At 41.5% G+C, this 20,820-nt stretch overlaps 1 protein-coding gene and 1 long non-coding RNA gene across 6 annotated transcripts in view; one reads left to right on the top strand and one right to left on the bottom strand.

Annotated features, from left to right (window-relative positions):
• tp63 (tumor protein p63) overlaps positions 1-20,820 on the top strand; it is a 32,933-nt gene that overhangs the window by 8,857 nt on the left and 3,256 nt on the right. For 3 of the 5 annotated variants that reach the window (XM_060919820.1, XM_060919822.1, XM_060919823.1), the window contains exons 3-11: positions 8,248-8,434; positions 8,525-8,640; positions 9,311-9,420; positions 9,534-9,670; positions 10,573-10,652; positions 10,763-10,887; positions 18,295-18,440; positions 19,526-19,673; positions 20,557-20,650. In XM_060919820.1, coding sequence (XP_060775803.1) covers positions 8,248-8,434; positions 8,525-8,640; positions 9,311-9,420; positions 9,534-9,670; positions 10,573-10,652; positions 10,763-10,887; positions 18,295-18,440; positions 19,526-19,673; positions 20,557-20,650 — 1,143 coding nt within the window. The remainder of the gene's footprint in view (positions 1-8,247; positions 8,435-8,524; positions 8,641-9,310; positions 9,421-9,533; positions 9,671-10,572; positions 10,653-10,762; positions 10,888-18,294; positions 18,441-19,525; positions 19,674-20,556; positions 20,651-20,820) is intronic. The other 2 variants (XM_060919821.1, XM_060919824.1) reach the window with 2 other exon arrangements.
• Positions 562-11,070, bottom strand: LOC132885300 (uncharacterized). The gene is made up of 3 exons (XR_009654576.1): positions 10,737-11,070; positions 3,117-3,163; positions 562-2,999 (listed from the first exon to the last, which is right to left on the bottom strand). It is a non-coding gene; the product is annotated as an uncharacterized LOC132885300 (long non-coding RNA).

The following is a 20,820-nucleotide window of genomic DNA, read 5'->3' on the forward strand; positions in this document are numbered from 1 at the left end:
ATTTATTTAACAAACACAATCTCCATTTTATTCAATGCATGTGTTTCAGCTTTTAACCAGCATCCGGATTCCTCTAGAAGAAATTGAATTCTAATTGGATTCTAATTTAAGTCATACTTTTAAGGTTTTCATTTGACTCACCCCCATATTTGATCCAGTAAAATTAAGCAGCCTAACTGAAGGAAGAGCAGATTGTGGACCAATGGAAGGATAACATAAAAGAGATTAGAAATTAGATGTTGATTTGGTATATATTTGTCATTGTGATGCATTAACTATGACACAGTTCTGCGACGTATTTTGAATACGTAAATGTTGATCCTGTTTACAGGTACATGTAATATGTTCCACAATCTTCTTCAATTTTCATAAATGCTTGATCATCTCATCTCATCTCATTATCTCTAGCCGCTTTATCCTTCTACAGGGTCGCAGGCAAGCTGGAGCCTATCCCAGCTGACTACGGGCGAAAGGCGGGGTACACCCTGGACAAGTCGCCAGGTCATCACAGGGCTGACACATAGACACAGACAACCATTCACACTCACATTCACACCTACGGTCAATTTAGAGTCACCAGTTAACCTAACCTGCATGTCTTTGGACTGTGGGGGAAACCGGAGCACCCGGAGGAAACCCACGCGGACACGAGGAGAACATGCAAACTCCACACAGAAAGGCCCTCGCCGGCCCCGGAGCTCAAACCCAGGACCTTCTTGCTGTGAGGCGACAGCGCTAACCACTACACCACCGTGCCGCTATGCTTGATCATATTATAATTATTATTATTATTATTATAAAATGTATTTCATGGATGATGGATGGATGAATCCACCAATTCACCATGGGCTATATGCGTTTTTTTCTTTTTCTAAATGAACTTCAGTACTTCTTAACGAAGCGCACGATACTCACGACTGCTTCCTGCTGGTTGGTTATCTCCAGGTGCTAGGGTTTTTTTTTTTTTTTGTTGTTGTTTTTTTAAATAGGTAATTGCTGCGTTATCGCTGCATGGCAGCAGTAACATGCATCAGTGAATATTACAGTAGCTACTTATATGTCAGTGTCATGTTTGTTTGGCTCAGATTTGTGCCACCGCAGACTGACAACTGACAGAACCAGCTCGTCAAGTTCCAGTGGTTAACAGGGCTGTCCCATGTTGGCGGTAAAACATTGGCTGTCACTATGCAAAGTGCTGCCAACCAAATGAGACCACAAATCGGTCATCTTAAGGGACCGCACACCCCGGCGGACAGCTGTTAACTCGAAATCCGATGTCACCAGTAGGTGGTGATAGAAAACTTAATCTGTAGCTCAGCTTTACATCTGCTGTGAGATTATCTAAAGAATAAAGCTAGTGTACTGACAGTGTGAAAAGAGCGGTTTGTTTTGGCTAGCCTTTCTAACGTAATGCAGGTCAAGAATTTCTAGCCGTTTAATCATAAGGGTTAATTCAGGAAACAAGTTTCTGATTCTATGGAAATTGATTTTAAGCATCATGAACAACGTGCCATTTGGCACAAGATAGGCTGGAAAAACCTGTATTTCCGTTACACTGATGATAAAAGTTAATGCCTTATGCCTCTGAGTAAACAAGTGGAGGGAAGGAACTTTTCTCAGACAGTCCCTTCTTTCTCATTGGCTGCAAAGCTGTGTGGGATAGTGACATATGCCCGATTCCCACAACAGCCCATGTCATCCTTGCTCATGTGGCATACTCCACCAAAAAACAGCAGGTACCTGACATCAGTGTTCAGTGAAAAACTTCTGGGTGTGAGAAAAAGACACTCCATTGTCTTGTCTGAGACTCGTCCTGTCTCACAGGACCCCAGTTACTTGTCCGGTGTACAGTGGTGAGAATCGTTTATGATGCCTGAGCATTGATAATTGTGATAATTGTGGCCCACTGTCTCTGAGTTCATGGCAAGAAAAATACACTCAGAATGTAGTGACAAAAACTTTGTTAAAATTTAACTTTTACAAAAGTCACAGTCATACTCCTGCTTCTAACATTGGTGTGTGTGTGTGTGTGTGTGTGTGTGTGTGTGTGTGTGTGTGTGTGTGTGTGTGTGTGTGTGTGTAAAATAAAGGTTGAAGACCCAAAAGATATTTATTTATTTATTTATTTATTTTTAATTTTTTTTTTATTTTTTTGCTTTTGGGTCTTCAACCTTTCGAAATAAGAAGGTTCAGATTTCTAGATAAATCCTGCTTCTTTCAGACACACCTTTATCCCAGATACGTCTTCGTAAGTAAGGCTTTGGTGACACACAAAAACACCTTCATGCATTTCCTGGTATTGAATCCAACCTACCTCACTTACAGGAATGCTTTTGCAATCCTGTTTTTCTTTTCTTGTGTGTGTGTGTGTGTGTGTGCGCGCTGTCTTTTGTAAGATGACTCCACTGATTAGTCTCACTTTCCAAGTGGGACTCAAGAGAAATGATTGTTTTAAGGTGTTGATGTAGCATTTGTTTGATTTGGGCATAGAGCCTTTCATTATAAATCCACTGTCAACTTATCAGCAATGCATTTGTGTGACAAACCATCAGCTTTGTTTGCATTTTACCGCATCTGCCATGAACACTAGTATTCCGTGAGCCCATTGGACCCCTCTGCAGGCATCCTGGGTAGTCTCAGCCAGAGGACAGGGGATTAGGAGAATGGATTGATAATACTTGTGTAAATACTCTGTGCCTCCTTTCTGAACCCTATCGTGCTCAAGGGCCATTCACTGCACCCTGCTCCATGAATTAAGGTCTCTGACTTCATGCTGTACTGCGCCGGAGGAAAAGGCAGAGGAGGGGTAAGGGTGGGAGGAAGGGGGGGTGGAAAAGCTCTCAAAGAAGCGAGTGTTCCAGCGAAAGGTGACAAGATGCAGCTTGTCCTGGAACATCTGCAGGCCCGTCCCATGCCTCGTGAGATGGAGCCAAGGCTTGTTTGTGTCAAGGAGCCTGTCAGGACTCGTCTGTCTCCACAGCGTGAAGTTCTAAAACCTGCTGAAAAAAAGAAAGAAGAGGAGGGAGTGCTTGGGGTTTTTTTTTTTCATGTCAGATGAGCTCTCATTGAAAAGGTTTTTATAAAGGAAATGTAAGTTTCTTAGAAGCACTCTGTACCAGAAGGGATTTCTGTCCAGTGAGAGATTTTGTGGATGCCACAGCACCTAAAAAAGAAGACACCAATAATTGCCGGATCAAGTCAATGAAAAGCCGTCAACTTGTTGGCAGCCATGTTTGTGTCAGATCACATAGTCATGATCTCTAGCTATCGTCTCAAACTAAAATTTTGGAAGAAAAAAAGAAAAAAAAGCCCACCTTCTTTTCTACAACTGACACTGGCTTCTTAAATTCCTGACCCTTTCAGGAGCTAAAACCCAGCCTTTGTGTCATGTGTTTTTTTTTTTTTTGTACGTATTTGAATGAGCACATAGATGCAGAAGAAAAGCTCGAGAAAGGCCATGGAAAGAGGCTTGTGAGTGAAAAGAATTTGGCAGTGCTCAAAGTGACCATTCAAGGAAAATGAGGAAATCCAGCGTAATTACATGAAGCTGTCACACATTTCTCAGAGAAAGATCGCATTTCGAAAGCATATAATTTACTGAAAGGGCATTAAGTAGTGACAGAAGGCCCAGTGGCTTCTGTTTGCATCTGCAAGGAAGGTAAAAGTGTGAAGAAAACATCATCTACCAAATCGCTTAGGATATTCAAGCCAGGAATATGACTGACCAGCTTTGTGTTTCTCCAAGCGATAAAATGTCCGGGAGTTTTGAGTATAGCAAATGTCTCCATCTTCAGCTGTACAGCACTGTCTTCTAGTGGAAATGTAAACACAGACGCTCGCACCCAAGTATAAATAGGTGCAACTGTGCGCCTACGACTGATTGGCTGAAGTGCTAACAGTTAGGCATTCCACACTATAAAGAGTGTGTCACTTTACTTTTGCACATACTGTACATACTTCACTTTCTCATCGTGGCATCTCGGCTAAACTGTATTGTCTGTACGTCATCAGTTTTTAGCACCACGTGTGATGTTTCCCTGTGGTGTAACTTTGCATCTTTTTCATTTCGCTATCTCATGCAGTGCGAAACAGGTGATGGCACAAGAGTAAAAAGTAATTAGAGAATCCATAAGGAGTCGTTGTAGCTGTAGTAGGCCCGTTTGTTTAATTCGCGTTCAATTTGCATAAAACGTCTGCCTTCTGCATATTTCTCCTATATATCTCATTTTCAAGCACGTTGGGTTTTTTTCCCAGTCTGTTTTCTCATCATGACAGCAAGCAGGTGTTTTCCCCTTTCTTTTTTCCTTCCTACTGTAGTGTGTGTATGTGGCAAGGGGGGGACAGCTCTGCATTTTTGTCCAATGAAGCCGGTTTTGCGAGCAGCCTGGGACATGATGGTACATGTCTACTGTGAGGGGGGACAAGACTGAAGGCGCCAGGGCTTTGGGTCTAGCCGCCCCATCCTGCCTGAACCCGCAGCTCTTCTTCACTTCAACACCAACACTGCAGCTGCAGACCTGCCTTGACACGCAGGGGGTGTGAGCGTGTGTGCAGGAGTGTTTCTGCATGTGTATGCGCAGATCTGTACTACAGTGCCTGTAAACTCGAAGCTTAATCCTCACTGCCGAGATGTGCTGTATGTGAAAAGGATTATTGTGTAGGCCAGTTAGACAGTTTTTAGTTTTTATCCTTTGATTTTAAAGTTCCATTGATGTACTAATAAATAGAGGAGAGCTGAACTTGTTAACATCAGCAAACCGTTGGATCAGAAACACCAGGTGTTTGCTGGCAGCTTTGAAAGAAATGCCACACACCGAGCTTCACGTGTTGTCCTCTTGTTGTGTCAGACGAGCAGTTCAGCCGAGTCCGCTATTGAGCTCTGTCTATTGTAGGCCGTGTCATTTGAACAAATCCTTGCCCCCCGTTCAAAGAGTTATTCTTACATCTTTTGTATGTGCTACATTCCCAAGCTGCGTAATTCACATTGTGGCCAGTGAATGGGAGATAATTACATGCTAGCACCAAAATGCCCCTCCCTGTGAAAAAGCCACCGACTCCCATCAATCAGATCACTGTACAGCTCCACCCTAAGAGTGTGTGTGCGTGCGCATGCGTGTGTGCGTGTGCATGCTCTATCTCCTCTCTCAGCAGCAGCTCATGCCTGGCTGTGAGCAAACACAGCAGCCGCCACACATATTTTAATGTTTGAAATGTGTTGCTTCAGGGCTGGGATTGGTGTTTCTACTGATTCAGTGTGTGTGTGTGTGTGTGTGTGTGTGTGTGTGTGTAGGGAAGGGTGGTTGTATGAAGAGAGAAATACAAACTTGTTTTTTACGCTTGTCTTGCTTTATGTTGACAGAAGGGCATCTTTGCTCTAAAGACCTATTCAAGATTTGTTTTTAATTAATTTTTTTTTCAGCAGTTCATCTCCGTTGTGTCATTTCAGTCTTTCCCGTCCTTCTCTTCTTCTGAAGGTTATATTATATGTCCTGTTAAATATAAAATATAAATACAGTTATATTTTTGTGCGGGGCGGCACGGTGGTGTAGTGGTTAGCGCTGTTGCCTCACAGCAAGAAAGTCCGGGTTCGAGCCCCGTGGCCGGCGAGGGCCTTTCTGTGCGGAGTTTGCATGTTGTCCGCGTGGGTTTCCTCCGGGTGCTCCGGTTTCCTCCACAGTCCAAAGACATGCAGGTTAGGTTAACTGGTGACTCTAAATTGAACATAGGTGTGAATGGTTGTCTGTGTCTATGTGTCAGCCCTGTGATGACCTGGCGACTTGTCCAGGGTGTACCCCGCCTTTCGCCCGTAGTCAGCTGGGATAGGCTCCAGCTTGCCTGCGACCCTGTAGAACAGGATAAAGCGGCTAGAGATAATGAGATGAGATATTTTTGTGCTTTTCATTTCGGAAAATGTCAAGTTTTCAACGTGTGTGTTTGATTAGGAACAGAAGGAAAATTACAGCTCTTCATCTGTCTTTTTTAATAGTAGACCTCTCCAAAACTTTAAACACCTCCATGTTTTCACTGGTGAAAGCCTAATTTGTAGGTCAGAGCAGGACTGGTTCGATCTTGACTCTGGTTTGCTGTAGTATTTAATTATGAATTTGAAGAAGTCAATCTGGGGCATATGGATAACATCTAGATATAAACTTCACTCTGATGCCTCGCCCCTGTTTGGTCATTCAGAAGATATAAAAGCTTCTTAGGTCTTATAGCTAAAGTAATCTTGTTAGTCTGCTCTTACACTGTTGTGGACTGGCACGCCTTTCATAACTTTGTTTTTCCAAGTTTTTTGTTTCTTTTCAGTCTTTCAGGGACGTTAATTACAAGCCCAAGGGAAATGGCAGGGTTTTTTTTTTTTGCACGCGTGTGTGTGTGTGTGTGTGTGTGTGTGTGTGTGTGCATATCCTTGCCAAGCTTGTGTAATATTCAAAGAGATAATAGGCAGGTGTTGGGATGGGCTCCTCTCACTAGAACACCTCAAATCAGAATTTAATAAAATGGAATTTAATGTCCCATTGTTCCTCCAATCAGCCCAGGGGCAACGTTCTCTTTTTTACCCCCCTTCCTTCCACAACTTTAGAAATGAACTTAAGAGAACGTTTTCATTGCGGGTTTTTTTTCCATGAGCCCAAGTACTGTAGCGTTAGAAGAGCTCTAGAGAAGGACACTGACATGCTTACGAATAATGCGCCGTTTCTTTTCACAGCCACTGAGCTGAAGCTGGATATGATGAGGATTTATCGTGTGCACTGTCAGTTTTCTGATACACTGATAATGACTGGCTTCACTGCCATTTTGCCATTTTTTCCCTTCATTTTGATTGAGTGTTAGATGCACATTTCGAGATTTAGTAGGTTTAGTCTAGCAACAAGCAAACTCATGCTTAGATCAGACATGCACTGTGTCATGATCCTGCACTGACTTGCCAGCATCTACATTTTTATGTGATTGGATTTCTTCATAGTCTCCAAAATCCATCCTGACCCTTGGGCTGCACAATTAATATAATATAAATCAATCTGCTGAAAATCTCATCTCATCTCATCTCATCTGTAGCCACTTTATCCTGTTCTACAGGGTCGCAGGCAAGCTGGAGCCTATCCCAGCTGACTACGGGCGAAAGGCGGGGTACACCCTGGACAAGTCGCCAGGTCATCACAGGGCTGACACATAGACACAGACAACCATTCACACTCACATTCACACCTACGGTCAATTTAGAGTCACCAGTTAACCTAACCTGCATGTCTTTGGACTGTGGGGGAAACCGGAGCACCCGGAGCAAACCCACGCGGACACGGGGAGAACATGCAAACTCCACACAGAAAGGCCCTCGCCGGCCACGGGGCTCGAACCCGGACCTTCTTGCTGTGAGGCGATAGTGCTAACCACTACACCACCGTGCCGCCCAGACGTGAACATTTTCCACTGAATTACTCTTCTACTCTCAGATTCTCAGGTTTTAAGTTTTTTTTTAAAAAGATTGTATATATTTTTAGTTTTTTTGTATTTGTAATTATTTGTATCTGTACATGCACGACCCCACCAGCTCTGCTGATCAACTTATCGTGTTTAAATAAAGTCATTCATTCTCTTGGTGAGGTTTTGTCTCGATCCTTTGGGGACAATTACATTAAAGGATACTCAATGTTTTTTTTCTTACTCATTGCTACATCATTAATCAGGATGTTTTGCAACCTGTGTGTGTGTGTGTGTGTGTGTGTGTGTGTGTGTAAGCCCAAGTCTCTTGGTGGTAACCCACTTAGGGTGAGTCAGTTCCACTGTGTGATGCAAGAATGATTTTTGCGGTTGGTGATCCAACACTCTGTCAGATAGCGTCATACTGTCGTCATTGGAGATCTTTTGGGAAATGCTGAACAGATGACCCATCTTTAGGTTCGAGTTCATTTTGTGACGTCAAATACACAGTGGTACATTGATACAGTTTAAAATAGTAGCTTCTTTTATTCTGTTTGTTTGTGTGGCCAAAATTCCAGGCTTCACGTTTGAGCCCCTTCTGCTTGAGCCCAAAGGCAGAAGTTGCCAGATGCTTCTCAGGTTTTATGGCTGTTGTTCAGATAAACGGCCGCCATGCTGCAGGTGTTTCACTTCACTGAGCCTGTAGCCACATCCTCTCTGCTTTTGAAAGTTTTATTGCTTTAGTTTTGGTGAAGGAGATACAAAGGACTTTATATTGGCTTTTGACAGTTCTCCTTTTTTTTTTTTTTGTTCTGTCCTTTCCAGTACTCCACAGACCTCAAGAAGCTGTACTGCCAGATCGCTAAAACATGTCCCATTCAGATCAAAGTTCTGACCAGCCCACCTCAGGGAGCGGTCATCCGGGCAATGCCTGTCTACAAAAAAGCTGAGCATGTGACTGAGGTGGTCAAACGATGCCCTAACCACGAGCTCAGCCGAGAATTCAACGATGGTAAGCAAATCTGCCATATGTTGAAAACATGCTCTTGATTTCAAAGAATGGGTTTTTAAAAGTCTGACTACTCTTCCTTTTGTTGTACAGGCCAAATTGCTCCACCCAGTCACTTGATCAGAGTGGAGGGCAACAGCCACGCCCAGTATGTGGAAGACTCCATTACCGGGCGCCAGAGTGTTCTGGTGCCATACGAACCCCCACAGGTGAGTCCCTCACACACATCTGTTTGCCCTCCTACTACACCTTGTTTTTAGGTTTTCCTCACATAGCTCTTCCTGTTCTGCAGTTTGAGAATATGCCACATTTTTAGTTTTTCAGGCCCCTCTTTGAGATTCAAATGTAAGGTCAAATACCAACATACATCACACCATCCACACATACAGAGACTCCAGCAAAACATCCATCCATTATCTGTAGCCACTTATCCTGTCCTACAGGGTCGCAGGCAAGCTGGAGCCTATCCCAGCTGACTACGGGCGAAAGGCGGGGTACACCCTGGACAAGTCACCAGGTCATCGCAGGGCTGACACATAGACACAGACAACCATTCACACTCACATTCACACCTACGGTCAATTTAGAGCCACCAATTAGCTTAACCTGCATGTCTTTGGACTGTGGGGGAAACCGGAGCACCCGGAGGAAACCCACGCGGACACGGAGAGAACATGCAAACTCTGCACAGAAAGGCCCTCGCCGGCCACGGGGCTCGAACCCGGACCTTCTTGCTATGAGGCGACAGCGCTAACCACTACACCACCGTGCCGCCCTACGACAAAACAGAATATATTAAAAATTAACATCCTCGTGGATTTTCTTTACTTCATTTCCATGATATCTATATTCATATACATGTCTGCTTTTGACCAACAGGTGGGAACTGAGTTCACAACCATCCTTTACAATTTCATGTGCAACTCCAGCTGCGTGGGTGGAATGAACAGACGTCCCATCCTTATCATAGTTACACTGGAAACCAGAGAGTAAGTCCCTGACGCTCATGCTGTCATCTCTGATTCCACAGAGTCATGCTGAGTTAAAGGAGAGTCTGGCTTCATGTTTAAGACACTGAATGTCTGTGTGTGTTCGTCCGTAGCGGTCAGGTTTTGGGTCGCCGGTGTTTCGAGGCTCGTATCTGCGCATGTCCAGGACGCGACCGCAAAGCAGACGAGGACAGCATCCGCAAGCAGCACGTCACTGACGGCACAAAAAGTTCTGAGGGTACGAAGCGCCGTAAGTAGTGCTGGGGGCTGGTGACGGGGCTTTGCATGCATGCATACACACACACATATATGCACGCTCTCACTGTCCTTATGGAGCTTTGCTTGGACCTGTGGGGAGAATTTTTTTTATTCCTGAAAATGAAATTTATGAGTTTTTCATTTTGTGAACCATTGTGATATAACAATGGGGTTATTTTTTGTGGGTTTTTTTTTTAAATATTTGGTACTAACAGAGAGATTAAGACACACACCAAGTTATGGGTCAAAGATGAACACAGCAAAACAGTCGAATTTGTACATTTATTCTCACTTTTTATGTTCTCAATATTTCATATTAGAATTCAAACCATTCCTCTGATTTTGCATTTCGGTGTACGTATAAGAGACAACAAAAAAAGTGAGTGGAATGATGTCAGATAATATTTATGCACATTAATAATCTTCTTTTAAATGAACAGCTTTCAGATGCAAAAAAGACACGTCTCGTCTTTGACCCTGACACACACACACACACACACACACACACACACTGCTTGTCTCTGACACTATAACATACCCAGTGACCACAAAAGCAACTACAAAATGTAAACGTAAAATCGTCTTTGATATAACTTCATGCCACGTGTCTAGATTTTAGCTCAAATTAAAACGTTTAACATTTTATGTGTGTGGGGGGGTCAAAAATAGGCAAAAAATAACCATTTTTGTGCCAAAATGATCTATATTTCAGGGTTAGATGTGCATGGACATCTGTGGTCATTTAGTGCTCACTGGGATTCATTGCTTATTGCACACGACACATTGTCCCTGTCCTACTCAACTGCATGTTACTCCTCTGCTTTAGCTATGCTGCATCACTTCATCTCTCTCCCTCTCTCTCTCCCTCTTTTTGTCTCTATTTGTCTCCTGCAGCTTTCCGCCAGACTCACAGTATTCAGATATCCTCTATCAAGAAGAGAAGATCTACCGATGAGGAAGTTTTTTGTTTGCCTGTGAGTACTGATATTTTGCTGAATTCAGTTGTTTTAAGGCAAAATTAGAAAAGGTGAAAAGTGAAAGAAAGCATTGATACCAACCGTGTCTCTCTGTCTCTGTCCAACAGATTAAAGGCCGTGAAATCTATGAGATTTTGGTGAAAATCAAAGAGTCTCTGGAACTTATGCAGTATCTCCCTCAGCACACCATAGAGTCGTACAGGCAGCAGCAGCAGAGCCTTCTGCAGAAACAGTGAGTACCTCACACACAGGGAGATTAGCCCACGCTCGTAAAAAGGAGGGGTCAGTCCCGCGCTCAAAATTTTAAATAAGAGTATATTAGTGTTGTTGAGAGACCCTCTGTTTGCAGCCAGTCTACACATGCAGGCCACACACACACACACACACACAGTACCAACAAGGTTCACCCTGACACTTGTTTGGAGTGTTTAGTTGTTTTAATCTGAGCTGAATATTTACCAGCATGTTTTTTTTTTTTGCTGCATGGATTTAACCCTTTGCTTAGCTGAGCTCACTGTGACATGTGTTTGAACAGGCTTGCACTGTAGACACACCCCAGTTCCACTCCATAAGGTTTCAAACTTGGAAGTGTTGCACAGCGTGATGATTGCATGAGGTTTGCATTGAGATGAAATTGCATGAGTTGGATTTACGATGGTTTTAGTCTAAAAATGCGCAAAGCTTTCCAAACTTCTCACCCGGCACTAAACAAGGTTGGTGGGTTAAAGTTTAACAAGGTTAAACAAAAGGGGTGTACCTTGTTCACATGGTGCTGTGTTTTGCAGCCAGATAGATTTGATAAAAGCCCAACTGTTCTATTGAATAGCAATTACAGGACAGTCAGACAGGTTTATCCAGACTTCGTCATCATCCAAGTTTAAGGAATTGGTCCATATTTTCTCAACAGCAGAAATGCTCTGGAGCAACAGTCAGGTTGCAGCATAAGGAACGAAACAAAAGTGAGGGAGACAGCTGAAAATTATACCTCTGAATAATGCACTTCGACGCCCTGTGATAATTACTGCTTTTGTTTGCGTTTCTCATTAAGAAACTGACAGATGATGTAGTGTCTATACACTCCCCGTTCAGCTCTTTTATATTTTTGCCTGTCATTTCGTCCCGGCCCTAAGTGGGGTGAGAAATCGCACTAGTTAGGGCCATTATCTGGAGCTATTTTGGCACAGCTGAAAAAAAAATTTAAAGCCAGTTTTATGACTTCTTACAAGCGCTCTGGTGTGGACACAATGACTAGGTAAAGGAAGCCATTGTTTTTCCAACAGTCCTCTCTTAGGAAAAGAACAGAGCACAGAGTGTCAGACAGCTTTTTAATCGAGCTTACATTGGCCTCGAACCAAAGAATGCTATCTCTGTTGGATGATTACACCAAAATCTACACTGAGCTTGTAATAGTACTTAGCTGGTGTTGTTTTTTTCTGAGTGCTCTGATGGATTTGGACAGATTCATTTTGGCTCACTTCTCTTTTCTACATGCTTTCATTCTTTCCTCATTGTTGATCTTTCCTCTCATCTGTTCTGAATGTACGTCTAACTGTTGTTTTTTTCCATCGCAAATAAAATAAAAAAAACTCCCTGCTTTCTGCCTCAGTGGTTCCTCTTATTTGTCTTTCTGCTTGCCTGCATTTAGGAAGCATTTTCCCATGGCTGTGCAGTAGCGCCATGCAGTGGGCATCATTAGTGCTGCGAGTGTCCATTGCATACTCAAAAATTTGGACATTTCCTTTTTTTTTTTTGGTTAATATCTCTAAGTTAACACCAGGCTCATTCTGCCAATGGCAGGAGAGGGTTGTAACATAATTTAAAGTGACCGGACACCAGATTTGTCATTTTTGATGTGAGTATATTGAAGATTATTCTATCCACATTCACTAGATATGAGCAATCTGATTGGCTACTCTTCCTACTAGGATATCAGCTCATATACCGTGACTAGAGAAAAACAAAATGGTGGAGTGTGTTGCTGAACCAACCGAGGACAAAATAAAAACTCTACTCGAAAACAAAACCCCCAAAAATACAAAAAAGCAACAAAATATGGAATGAAAGTATTTGATAGTAAGAACGTATCTCTTTTATTTTTCAAGAATTATCGCATTTTTCACAAATTGCTCCTGTCATTTCGCTGGTTTGTTCACATTCTAAGCAGAAATTGTTTTGTCGGACGTTTTGTACAAAGTTTTTATTTATTGAATTTGCAAAAACTAAAAATGCTCTCTCAAAATCCAGTGAATGTGGATAGAATAAAACAGTTATTCCACTCAAATATCAATCGTACATGGCTTATAGCCGCTGTCAGCTCATGTACGATTCGATTTCGTGGAATAACTGTTAAATATACAGTAGATAAAGGAATTGCCAGAGAGTTTGTGTCAAAACAAATAATGCCATAAACCACATATCTAACTCAGATTTTCTAAGTATTGACCCTGTTTCAATTTTAAACATTTCAAGTATTGACTCCTTTCTTTATTGAGCACACAATTATCTGGTATTTCCAGGGCACAGCTTGTCTGCACTCTCCAGCTATATGTACAATAAATCATCAAAATAAATCGTGTTTACATATGTAAACATTCAAGCATGTAGCTTACATAATTTACAAAGCTAGCATAAAGATGTTTTATAAGTTCAACTGAAGTGATGGGCTCAGACCTGCCCCATTATCTTCAGGAGTCTCCTTTTTTTTTTCTTGATATGTGATGACGTCATTACCAATCTCCGAGTCAAACCTGCTTCTCTTCTGGGAATTCCTAAACAGCAGAGGGACACACCCAGGAAGCCTTACTGTCAACGAATGTAATAATTTCCAACACGTTACCACCACGATGAAGGCCATAAAAATATAATATGATCCATATATAGTGTCATGGCATCAGTGGCCAAAAATATTCAACAGATTTTAGCTTCTTTTAGTTCTTGATGTTCAGCCAGTTACATCACCAGCTTTTTTTTTTTTTTGTAACAAGAGGTTTTAACCCATAATAATATATATTTTTTTAAATATTTCCTTATAGTCTTCAACTTCACAACCATCTTAGAACCAAATTGTAAATATCTTTAAGATCACGAAGACCATACTTTCAGTCAGGTTTGTCTGATGTGTTGACTGGTGTGTACTTTTGCACGACAGATAATTTAATGTCTCCTCATTTTGTGATTTAGAGCTTATCCATGGGTTATTAGCAAGTCCATGATTTTCTGACGTCATCACGAGCCTCTGATGTCTTCAGGTTTCTTATCTCAGTGTGTAGGGCTGGATTTGTAGATTTCTAGATGACTTTTCTGGTGCAGCACTAAATACACAGCCACACATGGATATGATGAATGCAAATAGTGAAGCTGGCAAAGTCTGCAATACTTAACTAGCAGCATTTCCCTGTTTTTCATCACTTTCTGCTGTGTACCCCAGTGGGCAAGAAAGATTATATAATATGCGAATAGAGAAAAGGCGTTTTAAGAATATAGCATATGCTCTGATTGTGGTTGTATACAAGGGGTCAGATTTAACATGGCAACAAAACAAAAAAAAAAAGATGTAAAATGTTAAATATCTGTTAAATGATCAGTCGGTGCTCACTGGGACTGCTCTATAGGCAGCATTTCCTCACAAACCATTCTTCATTTCCCTTTATCCCTCTATCGCTGTAATATACATCTCTCAGTTCTGTCCTCCTTCCTTTCCTCTCCCTCTGTGTGTACAGTCTCCTTCGGGCCCGTCTGCGCTCTGAGCTGCTGGAGCCTTTAGGTGAGCAGAAGAGACGTTTCAGTGCTTCCTAAAAGCAGGAGACACATTCCTCCTCCTCCTCCTCTTCCTGATCCTGATCCTTCGTCACATCACTGTTCTTCAGTTCTTCTTTGTCCCCTCTGCCTCTCTATGTGTTTCACTGTGGCTACTTCAGAGGCCATAAAGTCAAGTTAGATATTGATTTCTTCCCCGAGAAGACGATTTAACATATTTAAGCAATTTCTGAAAGAAGTTTTGCTGGAACTGCATGCGTTTTCCCTCCAAAGTGTTCAGATTAGGAATGCCTCTCGTGTATCAGTCAAACTGATCAGACTGTGTGATAATTTGTATCATTGTGATCATGCTGCCGTCACACTTGAGTGTACATTTAATTGAAATGAAAGGCCTCGTGTTTTTATGTTGTGTTACTTTTTTATGCGTGTGACCTTTTTCATCATATTCAGTGTTTTTCCGTTGTTTTTAAAGGGTCCTTATTAATTGAGCTGGCTGTTGCCTCAGCACTAGTTCGACATATCTGCTGGTATTGCACAGAAATTACATTGCACAGAAATAATAACAGCCACTCAGCCGATCACCTCAGCCTCATCTCTCTCTCTCATAATCCTGAAGGTCTAAACCAGGAACCAAGCACATGTTAATTTTTTTTTTTTTTTTCCTACGGGACTCATGGTGTTCTTGATATTGTTTCAGGCTTGTTTTTGCATCAGTCTTTCTTTTACTATTGGAGCTGGGCTCATTTTGTTGTCTATGGGTTTCTGGGGCAAGGACTTTATTGATAACTTTAATAATGCTGGTCATGTTTTATAAAGTGCACTGCAGGGCAGTTGTTGTTTTCACTGTGGACATTTTCTTAAGGGAAATGAATTTGTGTCACAGCGTCAGAGAGAATGAGAAATGCTATAAAGTTCGCAAGTGATTTGCTTGTTTTTGTGGGGGGGGGGGGGATGATGGATGTATAATTAATGCCTCTTGCACTTTTGTCAATAAATGTCCTTTGCTTTTGACTTTCTATTCCATTCCTTCTTTACACTTGTTTCCTTTCCTTCATTATTGTTTTTTTCCCCTCTGTCAATATATCATACGAGATCATTTCTTTAGACGGAAGTTTATAAAAACAAAACCAAAAGGTATTGAGAACAGAAACCCCTGAATGGGGCACTGTGTTAGAGACTGGAGGAAGCAAAAGGTAAAACAATGAGTGGAGAAAGTCATTTTCGACAGTTTCTTTACAGTTAGTGCAGTAATCAGACACAGGTGTATCTCTGTAGGGATCCTTTCCATGTTGTCAGACACTTATATAAGAACATTATAAAACCTGTCAGTGGCAAAAACAAGCAGGTTACTTTGGCATAGATGATTGCCCTGCAGGATTATATTGTATAGCCATTTTGCAATGGCCGGTTATAGCATTGTAATGCAATACTGGACTGATTTCAATCGTTTTTGTCCATAGTAAATATTTGGACCCAAACAGATGGGAAGATAGGACCCAGGTTAAAAAATCTCCCAAAGCTTTACTTTAAACAAATAGCTTCAGGCAAATAGTTAAGGGCAGACAGTCTTTCAGACTGCACAAAAACATTCATCTCTATTCACGTTATATTAATGGCAATTAGCAGACGCTCTTACCCAGAGCAACATACAACATACCCAGGGAAGCAGTTGGCACTTCAGCCATTCCCGCTGGTCTTGGGAAACAAACCGATGACCTTGTGGTCACAAAGCTGCTTCTCTAACCATTAGGCCATGAATCCAATTCAGCATCAATTCTTAGCCTTTACACTTGGAAAAAGCATCATTATGTCTCCAGTCACATGATCTCACTCACACTGTGAGCCCAGAAGGAAACGATCCAAAAGCTAATCTGTGGCTCAATTTAACGAACCAGACTCCCATTTGCTGGGAAAAAAAAAACTTAAAATTTGGCTACATCAATAATGCTGGTATATGAAAAAGGTCTTCTTTTGGATTTAAGGCAATAACCATTAGGCAAAACTTACACTGGAGACATGTTCACACTACTTTATTATACAAGTGAAGTCTACTTCAAATATTTCACAGTTATTCCACGAAACTGAGTCATACATGAGCTGATAGCCGACGAGGCGCGTAGTGCCAAGTCGGCTATAAGCCATGTACGAAGAGATTGAGTGGAATAACTTTTATTCTATCCACATTCACTAGATTATGAGAAACAGAGCATTTTTATTTTTAGCAAATTCAATAAATAAAAACTTTATACAAAATATCCGACAAAATAATTTTTGCTTAGAATGTAAACAGTGAAATGACCGAAGCATTTTGTGAAAAATGCTATAATAAGTCTTGAAAAATAAAATTTGTTTTATTCCATATTTTGTTGCTTTATTTGTATTTTGTTTGCGAGTAGAGTTTTTATTTCATCCTCGGTTGGTTCAGCAACATGCGCCGCCATTTTTTCCCCCTCTACTCACAGTATACGAGCTGATATCCGAGTAGTAAAGTAGCCAATCAGAGCGCATGATTGGTCATATCCAGCGAATGTGGACAGAATTATATATATATATGTATAAAAAAGTATTGTAGCTCATGACAGACACTGGTCTACAAGCTTTCTAAAAAAATAAATCTCAGTTCAATTTTGTTCATGTTTCTGAGGTTGTAATAGTCTTCTCTATGATAACACTAATGTTCAAACAGTTATCATTTAACAGCATGAGAAAGCGAGTATCAGCTATCTTTATCAGCTATCTTTATCAGCTTTTCATATTTGCGCCACACGCAGAGATATGATCACATGAATACATTTACAGAAAACTATAATAATTTTGTTGTGGCATAAATATAAAGTGAGGATTTCTAGCACCTGTAGCTGTCATTTTACTCAGCGTATGGGATTGCACCCTTTGTTTTGCTTTCATTTTCCTCTAAAGGGCTTCCAGTGAAGACAATATGCAACTGCCGTAAACCAAACATCCATCAATCTGCGATCTCTGGTTAAAATGAAAGCATATTTGTTCAAGTGCTCGACAGACAATTTAAATGCTTTCATAATTACTGTAGTGCAGAGGAGTCTAGTAAACTACTTTCAAAAGCAGAGCTTATGATCAAGTATAATTTCACATGAATTATCTCCACAATTACATTAATGTAGTCAGCCTGCTGTTTAACTATATTAACACTAATTAGGATTAAATGAAATTAGGATAGGTGGCACGGTGGTGTGGTGGTTAGCACTGTCGCCTCACAGCAAGAAGGTTCTGGCTTTGAGCCCAGCGGCCGGCGAGGGCCTTTCTGTGCGGAGTTTGCATGTTCTCCCCGCGTCCGCGTGGGGTTTCCTCCGGGTGCTCCGGTTTCCCCCACAGTCCAAAGACATGCAGGTTAGGCTAATTGGTGACTCTAAATTGACTGTAGGTGTGAATGTGAATGGTTGTTTGTCTCTATGTGTCAGCCCTGTGATGACCTGCCAACTTGTCCAGGGTGTACCCCGCCTTTCGCCCGTAGTCAGTTGGGATAGGCTCCAACTTGCCCACAAACCTGTACAGGATAAGCGGTTACGGATAGATGGATGAAATTAGGATTCAAAATAATTCAGTTCTAAGAACATACATTTAGGCACATGTGTACAAATACAGAAGAGTAAAGGACACCTTTTTCCCCTTTCGGTCTTCTCATTCATTTTTCTGTACTTTTCTTTCCAACTGGTGTAACAAAAGGAAATCATTGTGCACTTTAACATATTGTTTAATATATTGTTACAGCACACACAACTGCTAGATTTTGTATTGTCCATGATCGTGAGTCACTGAAGAGCATCCTGTGTTGAATATGATGGGAATTGTGCACTACTCAGAATGACAGGCCATGTCCTCCTCCTACTCTTCCTCTCTGCTCCAGGAGCCCACTGCCTCCTCAGCCACAGTTCGGCTCCACCTCTCCTCCGCACGGCAAGGTGAACAAACTGCCCTCGGTCAGCCAGCTAATCAACCCACAACAACGCAACACACTCACCCCATCCAGCATGGCCGGAGGACTCGCAGACAGTAAGGATTCCACAACAGACATACATTATTGACTATTGCTTCTGTCAGGTCATCAATCTTTAGGTTATTTCAATTTAGGGGTACTTGTATACATATTTAGCACAAACCCTGTGGGGGGGGGACGACACAAAAGCATTATATTTTACTGCAAACATCTACATTTTACTGAACAACTTGCTTTCTTAAAGCGCCTACATTACATTTGTTATTCCACAAAATCAAGTCGTACATGAGTTGATACGTGCCGAGTTGGCTGTAAGCCATGTACAACGAGGATTCTATCCATGGATTATATCTGCAATTACTGGATTTTGAGAAACACTGCATTTTTTTTGCAAATTCTATAAATTTAAAAAAAAAAAAAAAACACAAACCATCCGCCAAACTAATTTCCACTTAGAATGGAAACAAACTGGTGAAATGACAGTAGCTATTTATGAAAAATGCTATAATTCTTGAAAAATTAAAAATAAAAAATTCTAACCATCAAATACTTTCATTCTGTATTTTGTTGCTTTTTTGGGGTTTTCCTTTTCAAAGTAGTTTCTATTTTGTCCTCGGTTGGTTCAGCAACACACCACCATTTTGTTTTTCCCTGCTCACAGTATATGAGCTGATAGCCTAGTAGTAGAGTGGCCAATCATAGTGTGTGATTGCTCCTATCCAGTGAATGTGGATAGAATAAATATTAGTATACATTTAGTTTTGGTTTATAGGTGTTAGCAACTGCTGTAAGAATTAGTATCTTGATGGGTAGGTCTCCCTGCTTCTGTTCACCTCAGAGCCTGAGCTTGTCTGTACACGACAGCTTCTGAGCAACACACCATGTCTCTGACAGCCAGTTTCCTTTCACAAGTGAACTGGATCATTGTGGGACAAAGATCTGCCTAATCCCTGGGGCTCACAGCTCCTGCCAGTATTTGTCATAATACACGATAGGCAACAGGGCTCAGTTGTCCACTATTACCTCAGTCACCTCCAACACACTTTTTCTACAGGCTTGGAAATGACTCCACCGTCCCCACAGCTGGTGTGATATTAAAAGCCCCTTAGTGTCTCCTCTTCTCTACTTTGTCTTGCTCCAGTGACCCCCATGATGAGCGCCCACATCCCCATGAACACAGATATGAGTTCACTGAGTCCCACTCATGCCCTGCAGCCGCAGTTACCCATGGTGCCCTCTTCTCACTGCACACCCCCACCGCCGTACCCCGTGGACAGCAGCATTTCCAGGTATAATGTTTATTCAGTTTCACTAGGAGTGTAGTACAATCATTTCCCCAAATCCAGTCCAGGTGCTCTTTTTTTTTTTCCTCGTTCAAGTTCTTAACACTCCTGCCTTATTTATTTGAAAGAAATCCAAATCAGAAGTTCTTTATTACTAATACGCAGGAGATATTAATATTGAAACTGAAAGGTCTAATAAATTCTGAAACTAACCTGATAAACTTAGTGGAGCTGGATGGGTGTAATACAGCAGTGGGTGAGAAACTGAAAGAACCGGGCTGTCTGGTATAACAACGTTTTGTTGTTTTCTGTTCTTACAGAATTGCTACAGGAGTTCAGCAGTAAATCACGAGCACCTTATAAATCAATCAAAACTTGCTTTGAAGACTATAAACATTTGACAGTATATTGCTGTGGTGCATAAATAGTTAAAATCTTCTGCTCTTTCACCCTCGTCAAGAAATCCAGATTGTGTGTATATACAGTTTAAATGTGCCCAGTCTTTCTTACACACACACACACACACACCTCCTGTCACATGATTTACATATTGTAAAATAACAGTGTGACCAGTCTGTGCACTCTTATTTTTTTAACGCAGCATTTGCAGCTGTAATTTTCCAACGACATTTTACCTTTCCGCTGCTTCCTAAAGTAATGCAGTAAAACTGCTCCAGTCACTATTTTCACACTGTGACTGGTTTATGTAAATCACACCAATTCCCTTAAAAACAAGGGGTTTTTTTTTTTTAGGGCTTTAAGACAAATGCAGGCGTATGGACTGGATTGGGGAAAACGGCTTTAAAAGTGCCATGATTTATATACTGTTTAAAAAAAAATCAAAATCAATCTATTGGCATCATTTTCATTTGTAACCCCAACATTTCAGTTTCCTGTTACGGTTGGGCTGCTCTTCCTGCCTGGACTACTTCACAGCCCAGGGCCTTACCAGCATCTACCAGATTGAGAACTACAACCTGGAGGTGAGACTCTGCCTGCTACCTTGTGCCTCTGTTCTGTATCCAGTTCCTGGTGTGAAGGAATAATAGATTAATTGTCTCTGATTTTCATCAGTCTATGGAATAAACTGACACACAAAACCTGAAATCAGTTCTAGCTTTCTAAACGAGTTCTACTTGGAACTGTTTTCATG

This window comes from Neoarius graeffei, chromosome 4 (genome assembly GCF_027579695.1).
Source record: "Neoarius graeffei isolate fNeoGra1 chromosome 4, fNeoGra1.pri, whole genome shotgun sequence".
Lineage (NCBI taxonomy): Eukaryota > Metazoa > Chordata > Actinopteri > Siluriformes > Ariidae > Neoarius > Neoarius graeffei.